The following is a 17,860-nucleotide window of genomic DNA, read 5'->3' as shown; positions in this document are numbered from 1 at the left end:
AAGTCAGTAAGATACATTACATTACTCAGCAAACAACCTGTTATCTGTAAAGCTATTCAAAGCTCACTGATCATAAAATTTGAACAACACATTTGAATAAGAACCATTATAATAGTAAAATCCACTCCTCGTGGTTTTTGTTTGGGTACCTGTGGGTAAGACCTTGCACAGTAGTGACTTAATCTGATGAAATCCTGCAGGACTCTCTAAAAACTTTCTTAAGACTCCCAACAAAACTAGGGAACAAAGGTGTGCCACTAGGCTCTCCTCTTGGAGAGGACTCACCCTCTCCCCTGAGAGCTTTCCCTTCTTTTCTAATAAACTTTGCTATATTTCTACTACATTTTCTCCTGTGAGGACACAAAAGCTGAAAGAAACAATGGAACCCCTGAACCATTGCTGGTAACAAGGATGCGGTCTCCTTAGTTTTGGATGTCATCAATATTCCTACGACTCGCCAGTCTGCTTGCCAGGCTCGCAGGTCTCCCCTGAGGTTCAGACTCACAAGTCCAGCAGCCTCCTGACCCACCTCAAACTTAGTGTGTCCAAAGATGAATCACATTTATCTCTAACGCCCACACAGATGAAAACCTGACCACCACTAAGCTCCTCCACTCAGCTCCAGCCGTGCAGGGTCACAGCCTTGGTACTTCCCACACACAACTTTACCTCTCTCTTTCCATTGTCACTGCTCACAGTCCAGGACCCTCACTAGTGGACAGGGCTCCACTTCATGCTTTAAATGTAACCTTCTTGTTCTATCACTGGCAGCTTATTTTAAAACTGACATTTTTTTCCCTTCCTCTTCTCCCTCTTTCCCTCCCTAACCATAGGGGAAGCAAGATTAACCTTCCTGTTACAGGCCAAATTATCTGTTCTGCAGCTCACTTACCATGGGAATGAAGGAATCCAGACTTTGGGACTGGCACCTGTAGATCTAAGAAACATATCTAACAACACTACCAATAAATTATGACTACTGATAGGGCACACCTGGAGTTTAGATTTTTGTATCCCCTTTTTAAATGCCCATTCTTCCCCCTGACAGAATCACAGCCTCTGAGACAGAGGAGTCTTTGTGTGTTCTCCTTTGCTAGCAAAGGTTTTTTTTTTTTTTTTTCTTTTTTCATTTTTTCCCAAAACATTGTCCCCGTTATTGGATGGCGTCAGGGACAAGGACCAAGATTTCGGTATCATTAGAACATGGTACGAGCTGCCCCTATACTTCCCTCTCTCCAGTTCTACCTCCTGTCATCCACCTGGATGTTATGGAAGAAATGTGCCTAAAATGCAAATACATGCCACTCCCTTGCCCAGTACCCTTGAGCTGCTTCCCATTGTTCTGAGGATAAAGGACTTCAGGTCTGCACCTGTCCCTTCCCCAGGTCCATCCTGTGGCTCTTGCACCATGCACTCTGTGGCTCTCATTGAACTTTCCATTCTTCCAAACCTCGGCCACTCTGGGCACTGGGCCCCTGCGTGGATGGTTCCTCTACCAGAATCGTTCTCCCCAACTCCCGTGCGTTTCGCCAGTACTGTTTCATTTCACTCTCAGCTTAGAAGTCCAAAGCCCTGCTAATATGTCCTCCTCCAAAGCCTTACTTTTGACTCTACCTCCTGTGTTATCTGACCTCAGCACTGTCTCCCTCACATCACTTACCAATAACCCCCAAAGCAAGCCCCACTAGAGCAGGGTTTCTGTCCTCCCTGCACAGTGCACCCTCACAGTGAGACATTAATACCTGCTTAAATGGGGGAGGGGAGAGGAGAGGTGGAAAACTGACTTTTCCAAAGCCACAAAGCCCAAGAGTGACAAAATCATGAATGGACTCTGGACCACGCCCAGTCTACTCCAACTTGGAAGGAGTTCGCTGTTCCTCTGGGTCCTACCCTAACCCAACGATTATTTAGTTCCTATCTTCAAGGACCACAGTGTTTATTTTTAACAATAAACACCGTTTATTCAAGGAAAGAAGGCGTCCAGTATACCGTGGAAGGACACGAAACCCCCAGGTCGGACGGTCCCCCAAAACGAGAGAAATCAGGCCGTGCCTGCTCCCCAGGGCAGCTCGTGAGTCAGCGTGGTCTTTTCCCGATGTCCCCACTCGGTTCCTGCGCAATTCGCGGGCCTCAGTCCGCCTCCCGGGAGGCGCAGGATACCCCGGCAAATCCCGGCCCTCACGTGGTCACACGCGCTGCGCGCACGCGCGCCCGCCAGCGCACCAGCCCCGCCACCGCCGCCGTGCGCTCCTGCGCGTGGAGCGGGTCGCCCCGCCCACCCCCGGCCCGGCCTCCGCTGCCCGCGCTCTCCCTCCCGACCCCGCGCTTGTTGCAGAGTCCCTTCGCCCGTCGCCAAGCTGGTTTCTGGCTCTGGCAGACTGGGCCAAGGGACGCCGGCAGGGCAGCCATGGAGGCAGCGGCGCGGAGGCGGCAGCACCCGGGAGCGGCGGGCGGCCCGGGCTCGCAACTCGGCGCCTCCTTCCTGCAAGCCAGGTGCGCGCGCGCTGGCCGCAAGAGCGGGCGGGTGGGTGGTCTCAGCGCCGGGCGACTGGCCTCGCGACCAGGGCCTGAGACCAGGAGCGCGGCGGGCAGGCCCTTCTATGGGGCGGGCCAGGGCGGAGAGGAGGCCGGCGTGGGCTGAGGCTGCACCACCCTTGCCGCGGCCCCCTAGTCCCCTGCCCCGCGCCGGCTTCAATCTTCACTCTCTTTCAGCGGAACCCCGGGACCCCGCCCCGCCGTTGCTTGAGTTGGGGCAGCCCCTTCCCAAAGTTTGGGATGCTCCTCCTCTTCACCCTTTCCCCCGGTGACTGGGCCAGCACCTGACGGCCGGTGGGCTGGGGAGACTCTTAAATGGTCGGGAAAACTCCAGCGGGAGCGGTGGGCCCAGGGGACGCAACCGCGCTCTGGCGCCTCCAGCTCTTCTGGAAGTTCCGGGTGCTGCCTCAGAGTCCTCAGCGTCCCTCCATCCTGAACAGGACTTGGATTCTGCTGTTAATCGGGAGGCTCACGTTTTGCCCTGAGGAGCCCAAGAAAGAGAATGTAACAGAAGGGACAGCCGAGAAGCAAGGAAGCTCCCAGCGAGGCTATGCAGAGCCCTTCTCTAACCCAAGGGGAGACCGTTTTGGTGTATCTGATTGGGCGGGGCAGAACTAGAGGCCCCACCTTTTAATCTTTCCCTCCATTCTGCCTTCATCCTGTGTTACTGATCAGATACGTGCATTGTGTTCAGCAGGTATTCATTAAGCACCTTTGGCCTATCTACCCAAGGTCTTCTCGTACTGTAGGAGCCGGGGAGGTCAGAGCCCCAGCAACGTGCTAAGTAATGCTGGAAGTTTAGGGAATCTCAGAGGACTCCTCAGGGCACCTAAGGAAGAAGGGCTGTTCCAGCCAAGGAATGAGTGTGGGGAAAAGGGTGCAGTGTAAGGGGAAGCGACTGGAGAACTGATTTTGCAGCGCTTTTCATACACCAGGCCTGGGACTAGAGCGCAGAACTTGAGGCAGTTCTTGCTCTGGGGGTGGATACAACCCTGAGCCTAGCCAGACCGACAGATTAAGAATGCAGCCTTTATCCCTTAGGCACTGAGGGGTCGTGGAAGATTTTGGCGCATCCTCATACTCAGTTTTAGTAAGCTTGTGATTTGGGATTATGAGAGAAGTTTGGCATACGGGGCTGAGGCCAGGTCTTTCTTTTGCTACTGAGGAACCATAGGCCGTTTTTTTCACTAGGAAACAAATTACTGAGGATATGTTGTCTTGTGTCACATACATTTTGGTCAACAACTGCATCTATGTTGGCCACCCCATAAGATAATATCACTTAGCCAGAGGTGGTTGTGGACATCTATAATCCCAGCAACTCAGGAGGCTGAGGCAGGAGGATAGCAAGTTCAAAGCTAGCCTCAGCACCTTAGTAAGACCCTGTCTCAAAATAAAACATAAAAAAGGGCTGGGGATTTTGCTCAGTGGTTAAATGCCCCTGGGTTCAATCCTAGTACAAAAAAAATTTTTTTTAGTGCTATTGTAGCCATCTTTGTGTAAATATCCTCTCTGATGCTCACACAGGGCAAAATCACTAAAGACACATTTCTCAGCACTTAGCCCCATCGTTAAGTGATACCTGCCTACACTTTATGACCCATTTGCCCATCTAAGTTTCACCTCAGCCTATGAGTTGATCATTTTATTGATGAGAAAATAGGTTCAGATGACCAGACTGAGGCTTATACCGTTTTACTGACCAGAAACATTGATTGTGTTCTGCAGACATTCATTAAGCACCTCTGGTGTGCCCATCATTTGCCAGGCACTCAGGGGGTCATAATTATCATGTACGTTATGTCTGTGGATTGATTGTAAACACTGAAAATCAATATACAATGTTGACATTATTTAAGCTGTTTAAGCTATTGTTCCCACTGGACCCAAATTGTGGTTAACAATTACATTTACATTCTTGTATTTTTCCTGAAATTTCTAATTGCTTCCCCCCATTTTTTGCCTGCATTTCCTGTTTTTTTTCTTTGAGCAAATCGTTCATGTCTGCTGTCTTACCATTCTTTATATAGAATCAACATCAGCCTTTCTGTAGTCTCCATTCATAGGTCCCTACTTGACTTCTCCAGGACAGCCCTCTCTCTTTTCTGCCATCCAGCCTTGCAGATGCTGCCTTGAGTATTTCCACCGTTCGGCTCACGCTCCCCAACTGTCATGGTGTCAGTTTCTCCATAAGGTAGACTTGGAGAGCTGCGGAGGAAAGCGGAGGCCAAGTTTGTTTCAGGTTACCTGCCATTGTGAGCCCACCATTGTTCTAAGCAGCAGGTACTGGTGATTGAGACCTAGGGCTAGCATGGGCAGGGCCTCAGCATGTGGTCTGTGGAGTCAGGAGCTTGGGGTAGCCTTGCGGTTGCTCGTCCTCAGGTGAGGGCCAGCAGAGGAGGTGCCATTAGCCTCCATGATCTCCTGCCATCAGAGTCCCAACAGAAGAAAACCAGTCAGAAGCTGATCAATCTTGATTCCCAGGCTGGGAGGCCCTGTGACTACTTTTTTTTCTTCCCTGCCCTGCCAAGCGAGGCTGGACTAGTGACAGAGGTTCCCTCTGACCGAGATGCTTCCCAAGATAGAAGAGGAAATAGTTCCTAGTATGTATGAGGCCCCCACTACCTCCACAGGCACCTACCTAAGTACCTCCCTAGGCTTTCAAGTCTCCTTGTCCCCAACATCCCAATTTTTGCCCAGTTTGGAGGTTTCAAAGCAAAACACTGAGGGCTCTTACCTTCCTTCATCCTGACTTTGAGCTTGGAGGCTGTCACTGGCTGCATTTTGAAGCCCTTCCCTGATGGTCACTAAGAGAAGGAGCAAGGTGGTACCTCTCTGCTGACCCTGTCTCAGAGCCCTGAATTGTCCTCCCAGTTACTCTGGATATCTACCCCCTCTGAAGGTTCACAGGCCCTCCCTTCTTTTCCTCTGTCCCCAGTGTGGCGAGCCTCTCAGCTGCCTGTAGGGCCTTTGGCACTCCCACTTCCAGGTCTTTCCTCCCTGCCTCTGGGCTTCCTTCCTTCCCAGAGGTATTATGTACTGCCCCAGGCCACACTGATCCCTTTCTAATTTGATCTCCTAATATGCCACTTGACTTCTTATACGAATCAAAGAGAGCATGGGTCTTGAATTCGTGGAAACCCAGGTTTGAATTCTGTGCTATTCAGGACTCCTGGGTTGCAAGTAACAGAAAGCCAGGGTGCATTGCAGCAAGAGGGACCGCGCTGGCTCAGGGACGCCAAGCCACTGCACATTCTCGTGATCCCCTCCCCATCCTTTCTTCATTCACACCTGGCAGTCCCTGGAGGGTAGAACCTTGGTTACAGGCAGCTTTGGGACTTGTGACCTTAGTGCCCCAAAACCAGAAAGGAGGGGTCTCTTTCCTGATCTCCAGTTAGAAATATCCTATTGGGCCAGCCTGGTCGCCAGCCATCCCTGTAGCCAAGGAAACACCATTTCTTCCCAGAGAAAGAAGGGGCTGGGAAATAGAGATAGGGTGGCAAAAGGAATGGCTGCAGCAGCCCTTTACTGCCCAGGCGACAGTGGTTAAGCACATAGCCCCACTAAGCCGCAGCGTCTGCTTCTGTGAAGCAGCAGCCAGGGCTCTGCCTCCTGCCTCCCGCTGCTGCTGGGAGGATTAGATGAGATGGCTTGGCCAGAGCTCCTGGCAGACCACACAGTTGTGTTCTTTGGGAGGGGTGGACACTGACAAGGAGGGACCGGAAGACTCCTGCCACCAGAGTTCAGTGAGATCCCCAAGGACTCGCCTCCCTGACCTCTAGTTGCTCCAGTGTGAATTGTCCTTGGATCTGGCTAAAAAGGATCCTGGAAATTTATGAAAGAAATAACTTTGACGGAGGAAAATCTTTGAGATGCTTCTAACTAACGTTTGCCCTTAGGAAAGGAGTAACTGGTAATTGTGATTGCTTTAAATCAGCCATGGGTCACTGGTCCTGACTCAGGTACCAAACGGAGAACTTTGGAGAACATGGGTCCATGTCACGCAGTGCCTCTTCTGGACACAAACAGGACAGTGAAACTCGGATCAGTCATCTTAGGAGGTAGTGGGCTGTTTGTCTCTGGGGGGCGTGAAAGAAACGGTAGAGATGCCTGGAAAGAGGATTTGGACTAATGGGAAGGCAGATGAGTTGGGAGAGCCTCAAAGGTCAGCTCTGTTCTCGAGGGCCCAGCTGGGGAGCACAATTCCAGCACCATGATATGATGAGTTAGCATAAGGTGCTTCTTGTGGCCCTAGTGGGCCTTTGGGAAACGCTTCATCAGAGAAACCTCCCCAGAGGCATTGGAGCTAGCCCTTGAACCTCAGTGCATCTAAGAACAGCAGGGGACCAACTTCTTTGCTAAAGGGATGTGTTGTCAGGTGGCATTCCATTCTTGCTACATCGCTCACATCAGCTTGACCCTGCTGGCTTCCTTCTCAGTTCCACTGTGGATTAGTGAAAAGGGAAAATCCAGCAGCCCCCCCCCCCCTTACCCCCTTCTAGTCCCAGAGCCAAGGGGGAGGAGATCCTTTCCCTTCTGGCCCCCCTGTAAGGCAGATCTCATTGGAGGACTCTGATTGGCCCAGCTTAAGTCATGTGTCCATCCCATGTGCCAATCACTATGAATACAACTTTGGGATGGAGGCTGAAAGTGTAAGCCCTGGAGTCTAACCATTTTGTTTTTAAGGTGTAATTGTGTGATGTTGGACAAGTACCTCAGTATTTCCAGCAAAAACATTTCCCTAGACCTCAGTCCTGTGTGTCTTCCTGCCTTTAAGTCCCCACCCCTCTTTGTGGCTCATTTTGGGGGAATATTCTCACAGAAGAAGAGCTGACCTGTCTCATCTTGTTCCTTCCCAGGCACAGCTCCATCAAGGCTGAGGAGGCTGAGCACACGGCTCCTTTCCACCTCGACCTCTGGTTCTACTTTACTCTGCAGAACTGGATTCTGGACTTTGGCCGCCCCATTGCCATGGTGAATATGAAACTGGGGATGGAGCCCCTGCCTAGCATTGAGGAAGTGTGACGTGAATTTGTTGAATGACCTGAGATGAGTCACCTCCCCTGCCAGGAAACAGAGGAGCACTTTAGCTCTATGCCTGTGGCCAGCCAGGCAGCTATAGCAAGTGAGGGTGTCTAGGGAGTCATTACTCATGTTTTCAAAGAACAGGTACTATGCACACAGTCAGGGGGTTGTGACATGTTTTGACTTTGCTTGTGAGTTTTCCCCACCCAGGCCAGGACTTGGGATAGCCCAGGAGGAGGACAGGGCATTACAGATGGGAGTAGCTGCCCCCTACCCACCTTTCTCTTATAGGGAAGGAAGAATTGAAGTTCCTTTGTAAATCATATCTATTTTCTACTTGGTTGCCTAACGTCTACTGTGATTTGGTTTGGAAGCTGTCTGTCCACTCAGTGGATAGAGCAGTTTTCACATGTGGGCCTAGCAAGGTCTTTGCCATCATCACGGGACCTGGACTGCCAGAGCTCTGTGTCCAAGTGGACTACGTGGGCCTCCTCTCCTGTGTTACAAACGGGAAAGCCGAGGCCTAGAGACGGGAAGGACTTGCCAGGGTCATTCAGCAAATTGGTGGCATGGCCACGTCCCAAAGTAGTCTCCTGGAATTCAGGGCCATTTATATGGTACTCACTGGGAGAGAGTCCAGGTTCAGGCCCTGGGTTTTTATCTACCTTGTGACTGGGAACATGTCCATTTATCTTCTGTGGGACTCAGTTTCCCGTCTTAAAGTCCTTCCATCCGGGCACTGCCAAGAGGGCAGTTTGCACAGGAAAGAGCTCACAGAGAATTAAGGGGGTGCCTTGCAGGCCTGTCTGGTGGGTACATTCCTCCCCTCCATCCCCAGCTGGTGTTCCCTCTCCAGTGGTTTCCTCTCAACAAGCCCAGCGTGGGGGACTACTTCCACATGGCCTATAATGTCATCACGCCCTTCCTCTTGCTCAAGGTAAGTTCTTTGTTCTGCCTTCCCCTCATGCCTGGCAGGGAGCTGGTGCCAGCCCTGGGTGCTGAAGCCAGCTTTCCCCAGCCTGCATCAGGGGATGCAGACTGACGAAGGAAAGAGTCCAAGGTCTGGGCCAGCAGAAGTGGGGCTGCTGCTGGCTCAGGGGTGGAGATAGGCCCCTCCTTGGGCCCAGTGAGCCAACAGATGAAGCAGGAAAAGTGATTAGGCAAGAGGACCTACAGACAGCTTGGGGGACAGAGGCAGAAGGCGTGATTAGGGTGTGTTGGGAAAGGCTGGGGTCTGTTGGAGAGGCCAGTGTGTACGATGTGGCGGAAGAGGTAGCAACAGAAGCTGAACCCTGTCCCTCATCTGGAGAGCCCTGGCTTTGGGGTGGCCCTGGAGCACCGAGCAGAGACTGTGACTTTGCCCTTCGGCAGACAAGGGCTCTTGAACTACTCATCCCTCAGTCTCCACAGGGAATTGGTTTCAGGAATCCTCTGGATAACAAAATCTGCAGATGGCTTAAATTCCTTACATAAAATAGCATGGCATTTACTTTTTTTTTTTTTTTTTTCCCAGCACTAAGGATTGAATCTAGAGCAAGGCAAGTGCTCTGCCACTGAGTTATACCCCCAGCTATTTTATTTTTTATTTTGAGGCAGAGTCTTGCTGAGTTGCCCAGGCTGGGCTCAAACTTGCAATCCTCCTGCCTCAGACTCCCAAATTGCTGGTATTTTAGGCGTGCACCACCGTGCCCAGCCTCCAACATACTTTAAATCACCTTTAGATCACTTCTTATAAATAAGTAGGGTTGGGAATGTAGCTCAGTGGTGGAGTGCTTGCCTACTGTGTGTGACCCTGGGTTTCATCCCCAGCGCTTCCCCCCTGCCCATAACAAAAAACTAAACTAAATGCTGTGTCAGTTGTCAGGTACACTGTATTACTTAGGCAATTGTGACAAGAAGTGCACATTCAGTACAGACACAGTTTTGTTTTGGTTTTTTCCCCCCAGTGTCTCAGCCCTGTGGTTGGTTGGATCTATGGAATGTGGAGACAGTGGGAGCTGGTGGATGGGGGGGTGGGGCAAGCACATTACCATCTCCTACTGTGCCTGTCATTTTGTTTAAAAAAATTCTTTTTCAAATCTCCAAGAGAAGAGGGGTGTGATCCGCAAGTATAGTTTCTGTGGTTTCAGAATGCCCAACCCTTTCCCCATCTCCTAACGTTTTCTTCCTGTTTGCTGAGAACCGGCCACTTAGAAATCAAGTCCCTTCAGCAGACCAGCCAGCCACCCAGGCACAGCTGGGGCTGTGGAGGGCTGGGCCTGGAGCCTGGACTCCTGTGTCAAAGGCCTGGTGTCATCCCTGTCATGTATGTGACCATGAGCAGTGAGCTGGTCCCAAGTGATTCTCCCCTGAAGAGGGTGATGTTCCACAACCCCTGCTGGGTTCATGGGGTCATGTGAGAATCTGGAGCTGGACTGGCCCCCTGAGGGCCTCACCCCACCCCTGTTTGAGAGAGCGAGGCAGAGGGTATCACAGGTGGCAGAAGCAGGGGCATGCCACGGACCTCACTCTGACCCTTAGCTCATCGAGCGGTCTCCTCGCACCCTGCCCCGCTCCATGGTCTACATCAGCATCATCACCTTCATCATGGGCGCCAGCATCCACCTGGTGGGCGACTCTGTCAATCACCGCCTGCTCTTCAGTGGCTACCAGCACCACCTGTCCGTCCGGGAGAACCCCATCATCAAGAATCTCAAGCCTGAGACGCTGGTGAGGCCGCCTGTGGCTCCGCATGGAAGCTCTCTGGGCAGACCCTCCTGGGAGGCTGAAGGCATGGGCCTCACCTGACCTTGTGTTAAAGGCATTCCACTCGGCAGGGGCACAGTGGCCCTTGCTAAGCCAGGATGCTCATGGATTATTAGAAGTGTCCCATCAACTGGCTCCCTCCTGGGCCGTGTCTGATAGAGGGCAGGGAATGGGGGCAGTAAGGGGAAATCTGTGCTAGGAAGCAGGGGCTAGAGGCGCTGCCCACCCACTGAAGCACTTCCCCCTCTAACCCCGCCATGTCTGTGCCTCCTTAGATCGACTCCTTTGAGCTGCTCTACTACTATGACGAATACCTGGGCCACTCCATGTGGTGAGTGAGTGAAGGGCCAGTCTGTCCATCCCAGGGCCAGGACGTTGGACTTGGGCCCCAGATCGCCATGTGTTGAGTAGAGTGGCCGGAATGGTATTCTTTTCCCTGTGAGGTGCTGTGAGTGGGACCCCGAGTGAGCCTACCAGAGATCCCCACCTGCTGGCCTGTGACAGTGGTCCAGCTTCTTCCTTTCTGCCTGCAGTGCCCATAGAGGCCACTAGAGGGCAGTGAGTGGCTGTTCTCCAGCCCTGGCCAAGCTTGGCTCCTGGGGGTGGGGAGGAAGGAGATTGCAGCCTTGATAAACAACACCACGCATCCTAACAGTGATGGGGTGGGATGGAGAAGGGACCCCTACCTGGGTCAGGCAAAGCACTTTGAGAATGCGAAGCTGAGAAGAGGCAGCGCACTAGTTGTGGGGGCAGAAGGGAGGGCATTGTACCATTTGTGCCCCCCCCACCAACTCCCAGGGGAACTCCTTCTCCCCATCCCCCTTCCCTGCAGTCAGGAGGAAACCTCAGAAATGTAGATTCAGCCTCAGGAGATTCAGAGCCCAAGCTGGGAGGTGCCATCTGCACCCCTCTGCCCTGCACAGGATAAACAGGCCAGAGGGAGGGGCAAGACCAGATTGATGCCTAGGAAGGGAGGAGCCAGCCCTGGACCTGGTGACTCAGCCTGAGCCGGCTGGGCTCACTCAGGCCACATGTGTTCATGGGTCTGTTTTCAGGGCATGAAGTAGACCCTTCGGGCTCAGGGGGCCTCAGGGTCCCTGGACAGGCCTCTTCCCTGCTCTCCCTGGCCCTGCCTGAGACCTTTCCCATGGAAGGTTTGGGAAGGGTAGAGGGGCAAGGAAAGAAGCCTGGGTAACTAGCTAGAGATGGGCCATGTGGGGAAGGGAAGAGAAGAGATGGAATGGAAAAAAGACTGTTTCTGTCCTTGTGCATGTGGGAGGAGAGGGTGAACTTTGGATGAGATTGGGAGCTGGGAGCTGAGTGGTTGAAGGGCTTCACTGAGGGCCTCGGGGGCCTGGCCGTGTGTGCTCCATCCTCAGCCCTGCTGGGTCAGTGTTTCTAGGCTGGTATGGAACTGGGACTGCTGGCGTCTGGGTGTGTATGAGACAGACCCACACTCCCCATGTCCCCCCATGGAATGAGTGAGGCGGCCAGGGCAGTGTGGAGCCTGTGGGCCTCTGACTGGAGTGAGCCTCATCATCTTGTTTCTGTTCCTGTCCCACACTTGACCCTTGACCCCCAGTGCTGGGAACGCTAGGTGCAGGGGAGTGTCCCTCACCTAAGCGAGGTGTTTTATAAACCTGAGACAATCAAGGAACCAGTGAAAAGATGGTGGGAAGGAGACCTGGATGGAAGCCAGTTGCCAGGGCCACACAGCAGGCCTCTGAGACACAGACTCTGTCACAGGTACATCCCCTTCTTCCTCATCCTCTTCATGTACTTCAGCGGCTGTTTCACTGCCTCCAAAGCCGGGAACTCCATGCCAGCGCCTGCTCTGCTCCTGGTGGCACCCAGTGGCCTATACTACTGGTGAGTGCTCATTCAGAGCTGGAGGTGGAGACAGGGCAGGGCCAAGTGAGCCACCACAGTGAAAACCCACATCTGACCACCGACCTGTGGTGGCCCCAGGTGGGACTGGCCCTCTCCAGGTCACTGTCTAGTAGGGGCTATGACAGTGCTTTGTGGTGGCTTCTGTTCCAGGAAGCCCAGGCCTGAGCATGACAGGCTGGTGGGAGGGAGAATAAATGGCACAGTCTCTCTGTTCTCTGCCCCTCTCCTCCCCACTCCTCCCCACCTCCAACCCTAGACCTCCAGAGCCCACTGGGCCCCAGTGTCCCCTCTGTGAAATGGAGGTAATACCTACCTGTCTCCCTCAGAAGATGGTGAGGATGTGGGGAGGGGAGAGAAAGGGGCTTTGTAAACTGGAAGCACCACAGATACGACGAGGACAGACTCGGAGGAAGGCCAAGACCTCAGGACACCTTGCCTGGTTTCCTCTTCCTCTTAAAGAGGACCCAGACCTCAACCAGACCTCAACCTCTTGCCCTTGCTGCCTCAGGTTGTGGTATTGCAAAGGACCCAGGGGCCCATCTCTGATTGGTAGCCCCTCCAAACATGAAGAGGGTCCCCTCATTCCCTGGGCCAGCTCCAGCCACTTCCAGGGCCTGACTGACTGCCCTGCCTGACTCAGGCCCCACCAGGGCTGATCCATATGCTCCCTGAGGACAGGATTAAAAGGAACAGTGGCATTTACAGCAAGAGGGAAAGGGCCTGGACCTTCCAGCCGCTGCTTACCTGTAGCGTGCTGGTGCCGGGAGGCCGTGGCAGGAGCACCAGCCATTTGTTGAACAGTGTGCTTGTCTAGTAAGAGATGCATGGCACTTGAAAACAGAGTCTCCAAGGTGTCACACAAATTCCCCAAAGTCAGCAGTGTGACTCTCCCTAGAGAGAATAAGCAGGTAACCCCCCAGAAACCCTCCAACAAGAGCCACTGAGCTGGCTGTGTGCTCCATACTGCCCCAAGGTACTGTGGCATCTCTGGGAATCTTAGACCATGTCTCAGCCTTCAGGGAGACACTAATGACAACTGCCATAAATGGCAACTGCATTCCCAAACCCAAATGCCTAGGAAGTCACACAGATAATGGGCAAGCAGCAAGAGGCGGCAGGTGAGGCTGTAGCAATGGGCAGGGACTGTGGCAGAGTGTGGAACAGTGCTCTCCGAAAGGGACAGCTGCTGTCTGCTCTAGTCGGTTATTGTTCTGCGGAAATATTCTGATATGACCAGAGAAGCTAAAAACCCACAATTCTAGATATTCTTTCATTTAAACATCAGCAATTAGCTCAAAACTTTTACCACTAGCAAGTACAAGCCAACCAACATGCCACCTATGGGTGCAGCCGACGGGCATGACTCCCTGGGCCTCTCACCTGGTGAGCTGCCCTGACTTCCTGGGAAGGCAGCCTGCGCCCAGGTCCCAGGAGGGATGCTGGGCAGGATGGGGTTGCCATGGCGCCCCTCTCACCTTCACTCGTGACCCGCCCTCCAGGTACCTGGTCACCGAAGGCCAGATCTTCATCCTCTTCGTCTTCACCTTCTTTGCCATGCTGGCCCTCGTCCTACACCAGAAGCGCAGGCGCCTCTTCCTGGACAGCAACGGCCTCTTCCTCTTCTGCTCCTTCACCCTCACCCTCTTGCTGGTGGCACTCTGGGTCGCTTGGCTGTGGAATGACCCCGTACTCAGGAAGAAGTACCCAGGTGTCATCTATGTCCCTGAGCCCTGGGCCTTCTACACCCTCCACGTCAGCAGTCAGCACTGAATTGGGCATCCGCCACGGCTCTGCCACCAGGCCAGATGGGCCACGGAGGGCAATGTGGCCCTGACGCGCCCTCTTGCCACTGCTCACCCTCAGGCCTGTGCTGACCCTGGACACTAGGTTACGCAGACTCTGTGCTGTCGATCAAAGCGCCTCTCCCCGAGGGGCCTCATTTGCACTAGACAAACCCACAGTCCCGAAGTGGCTCAGGGCTCTGGGCTTGCTGACCCCTCGGGGCAGCCTTTCATGGATGGATGGTTTTGTCCTGTCACCACCCTCTCCAGCCTGGAAGTGGTGTGTGTACCCCAAATCCTCATCTGACCCCAGTCCCCCATGGTGTTGAACCACCCTCACCCCAGGGAGCCAGAGGCCTGGCCTGAGCCTTGGGCTTGGCCATGCTGGCCCACCTGCAGCTCCAGCCTCCCGTCCCAGAAAAGTCATGGTGCCCACGTGGTGCAGCTGGCCGTGGCTTCTTGAGCTGCCATGGGAGGAGTTCTGAAACCCTGGCTCTGGTCCCTGAGTCACCCTGTAGGGGCACCTCAAAGCTTTCCACGCTCAGCCCTGTCAGCCTGAATCTCTGCCCACTGCCAGTGGCCCTGCTCCCATCAGGATGGACCCCTGCCTCAGCCTGCCTTCCCCCAGGGGCCTGGGGGCCCTCAGCACAGACTGCAGCCTCATTCCAGTTGCACAGGCCCTGTGTGCTATGGGTCTCCGGGGTCTGCCCTGCCTCTCTCCAGGCCTGAGATTCTCTTCTCACATTGTGGGCCTGCACCCCACCCCTAAGGGTCCCCCAAACCCTGGGCCAGTCCCTGCCTGCTGGCAGCCCTGGGTAGGAAGAGGATGAACAGAGGCTGGTGGGGCATCCAGCCTGGCTGGAGGCTATTTCTGATTTTGGGTGTGCCACGGGGAGGTAGGAGGAGGCCCAGAGTGGGAGACAGGTTGGTTGGCCTGGGTCCCAGGCTAGAACCCAAGGTTCCCTCTAGTAGCAGTCCTGGGCCACTCAGCCTGATCTGGCCACTGCCCACTGGTTCTGCACACCTCTTAGTGGGCTTCTGTGTGGGGGGTGGGGAGCAGAAGAGCCTCTTCATCCTGGTCAGTCCAGCTCTTTTCAGAGGAATGGGGACAGGGCATTTCTTGACCTGCCCTTCAAGGATGTCCCATTGGGCCTCCCTGCTGTGCTGCCTTTTGGCAGGTGAGGGGAAGCTGGTTTACTGGAGGTGTCACTTAGCCTTGGGTAAATCATTTGCCCTCTAGAAACCTCAGTTCTTAATATTCCAAGGTCTCAGCCTCCCCCACAGCCACCATGAGCTGATGTTATCAGACAACACCAGACAGGAGACAGCCACATCCCTGTGTCCTGTGCCCCCACCTGTTCAGCACACTTCTTTGCTTCCTTCCTTACCTGTAGGACACTGGGCTTGGTGGACCTCTCTTGGGGGGGGGGAGGGGCTGTGTAATCTTATTCAAATTAGAGAACCACTGATAAGAAAACAGGAAAAAAGTAAAAAGCCATAAAAGTGGCTGTTTAGAAAGGGAAGAAATAAATTACTGGAGCCTTGAAGATTCCTGTCCCTCTTGAGATCTCTCTGGCAGTTTGCATGTTTCCCTGGGAAAATGTCTTGATTCGTCGTCTAGAAAGTCACAGGCCAGTGGTTCTCAGTACATTAGGACGTCAGAAGAGAATGCAGAGTTTTGCCCACACCGCTGAATCAGAACCAGCAGATGGGCCCTGCAGGGATGCTGATGTAGGCTCCATTCCAGATCCTGATGGCTCAAGGTGCGGTCCCCAGACCTGCAGCCTCCACTTCACCAGGAACCTGGGGAGGAGCAAGCAGCCCACCCCTTTCAGACATCGAGTCTGTATCTTGTGGGATCTAAGTGAGCCAACCTCAGGGTGGGGGTGGGGGCAGCGTTCCCAGGGGCAAATTTTCGGCCTTTCGTGAGTTTCCTGGGGCTGCTGTGACAAGGTGCCACAAGCTTGATGGCTTCAAAACAGTTAATCCTTTCAGTTCTGGAGGCTAAGAAGTCCAGAACCAAGGTGTTGGCAGGGTTGTGCTCTGCAGGTATGAGGAGAGGATCCTTCACCTCTTCCAGCTTCTGGTGGGACAGACAATCCCTGTGTTCCTTGGCTAGTGAGCCCACCCATCTCTGCTTTTGTGGTTCTGCAGCCCGGGATCCCTTCCTTGGATTGTGATCCACACTCCTCCAGGGTGACCTCATCTAAATTCTATTGCAAAGACCCACTTTCCAAATAAGTTCACTCATGGATTCCAGGCGGATATGAATTCTAGGGATGCTGTTCAACCACGTAGGACACTGGGCTTGGTGGACCTCTCATGAGCAGGGTGGGCCTTGGGGGGGGGGGCTGTGTAATCTTATTCAAATTAGAGAACCACTGATAAGAAAACAGGAAAAAAGTAAAAAAGCTTGGGCTTCATGAGCCCTCCACTCTGGGGCACATGGGACAGGGGGAAGGAAAAGCCATTGGGCCTCTGAGGGCCATCTCTGTGCCCCTTGCCCATCGGGTATACATAAAGCCCGCCAACAAATTGCTTTCCTTGGGGCCCCTGTGTGTGAGGAGCGGAGGCCTTTGGGGAGAGCATGGCTCGACTCAGGAACAGCGCAAGACAGAGAGGAGGAGACTGCTGCCTGTGTTCCCAGGGAGGACGGAGGGGCTGTGAGCAGGAGCCTAGAGCTTACCCCGCTGACGCCTGTGTGAGATGTTGGGGCCCAGGGGCTCTGCTGGGGAACCTCTTGGACAAAGTAACCTGGGCCAGGTGTGCAGGGAAGAGGAGCTTCCCCTGGCCTGGAACCCCTCCTGTGAGCGTCCAGAGAATGGGGGGCAGGGAGAAGGGACCCAGAGGAAGCCATGGCGTGCAGGGGAGGTACCAGGCTCCCAAGAGGGGCCAGGGTTCAACAACAAAGTGAATGAGCAGCCCTCGGGTGGTACCAGAGCTGTGTTCTGCTGATTCGACTTGTTTCCTTTCTCATGGAGTGTGGCGCACCATGCCCTGGACAGCTTGAGTTTGTGTGTGGTGAACCCTCCTGAGACCACCACTCTAAAGCAGGTTCTTCATCATCTGTGAGACCCCTAGGAGACCTACGAGGGTAAGGGGGACATTGGTAAGAGTGGCAGGATGCTCCGGGGCACATAGCTCACCAGAACGTGTCAACCTAAACCCAAGGGAATGGCTCACCTGCTCCCAGCCCCCTCCCAAAGGCAGGTGATCTGGGGGAGCACTTCAGCCCGGCCATCGCAGGCCCCACAGCCTAGCTCTGGCCCGCCTGTCCAAGCCCTGCTGACGTCCCCTCTCTTCCTTCTCCCGGGCTCCTCTGAGCAGGTCGGGGCCTTCTGTACTCCACCACTACCGGCCCATCCTCAGCCTGCAGGGAGGAGCCGGAGCCCTCCTGCCAGATTCTCTGGGTCCAGACACAGGTGTGAAGAGGTGACTGAGGAGGCAATTTGGGAGAAAGGACAACCTTTCACATGGGGGTGATCAGGACAGGAGGGAGGGAGAAGAATGGACCAAAGGCAGGTGCTTGTACAAATTAGCAAGAGTTTCATCTTCCTTGGCACCAGCAGCCCCCGCCACACCTACTGGTCCCCTTGTGTAGGGTACCACCTGATGACCCTGACAGCATGGGCAAAGCTTGGCTTCAGAGACCCCAGCCGAGTCAGGGAAAGGGGACAAGGCTGAGAACCCAGTCTGGTCAGCACCCAGCGGCTCTAGGGTGCCCACCCTGCCCCTGTCCTTTGCGGGAGATGGGAGCACTCAGGAGTCCGCAGGCTGCAGAAGGGGGAGACTGCAGGTGGCAAGGAAGAGTGGAGGGGCTCTTCCAGCCAGGGGAGCATCACCTGAGAGGACCCACTCGAGGGCCGGTAAAGGGCTGCACAACA

The 17,860-nt window shown here is 54.1% G+C and overlaps 1 protein-coding gene and 1 long non-coding RNA gene across 2 annotated transcripts; one reads left to right on the top strand and one right to left on the bottom strand.

Moving 5' to 3' along the window:
• Positions 1-2,215: 2,215 nt before the first annotated feature.
• On the top strand, positions 2,216-15,019 carry CLN6 (CLN6 transmembrane ER protein). Its single transcript, XM_079129596.1, has 7 exons — positions 2,216-2,493; positions 7,395-7,509; positions 8,399-8,497; positions 10,081-10,269; positions 10,581-10,636; positions 12,052-12,174; positions 13,695-15,019. The coding sequence occupies exons 1-7, from the start codon at positions 2,408-2,410 to the stop codon at positions 13,963-13,965; spliced, it is 939 nt and encodes a 312-aa protein (XP_078985722.1). The 5' UTR covers positions 2,216-2,407; the 3' UTR covers positions 13,966-15,019.
• Positions 15,020-15,083: 64 nt separating this feature from the next.
• On the bottom strand, positions 15,084-16,386 carry LOC306655206. The gene is made up of 2 exons (XR_013762229.1): positions 16,294-16,386; positions 15,084-15,389 (listed from the first exon to the last, which is right to left on the bottom strand). It is a non-coding gene; the product is annotated as an uncharacterized lncRNA (long non-coding RNA).
• Between the last annotated feature and the right edge of the window lie 1,474 nt (positions 16,387-17,860).

The sequence above is a fragment of the Sciurus vulgaris genome (genome assembly GCF_902686455.1).
Source record: "Sciurus vulgaris genome assembly, chromosome: 2".
NCBI classification, from domain to species: domain Eukaryota; kingdom Metazoa; phylum Chordata; class Mammalia; order Rodentia; family Sciuridae; genus Sciurus; species Sciurus vulgaris.
The sequence above is the reverse complement of the archived record's forward strand: the minus strand, read 5'-3'. Positions and strand labels throughout refer to the sequence as shown.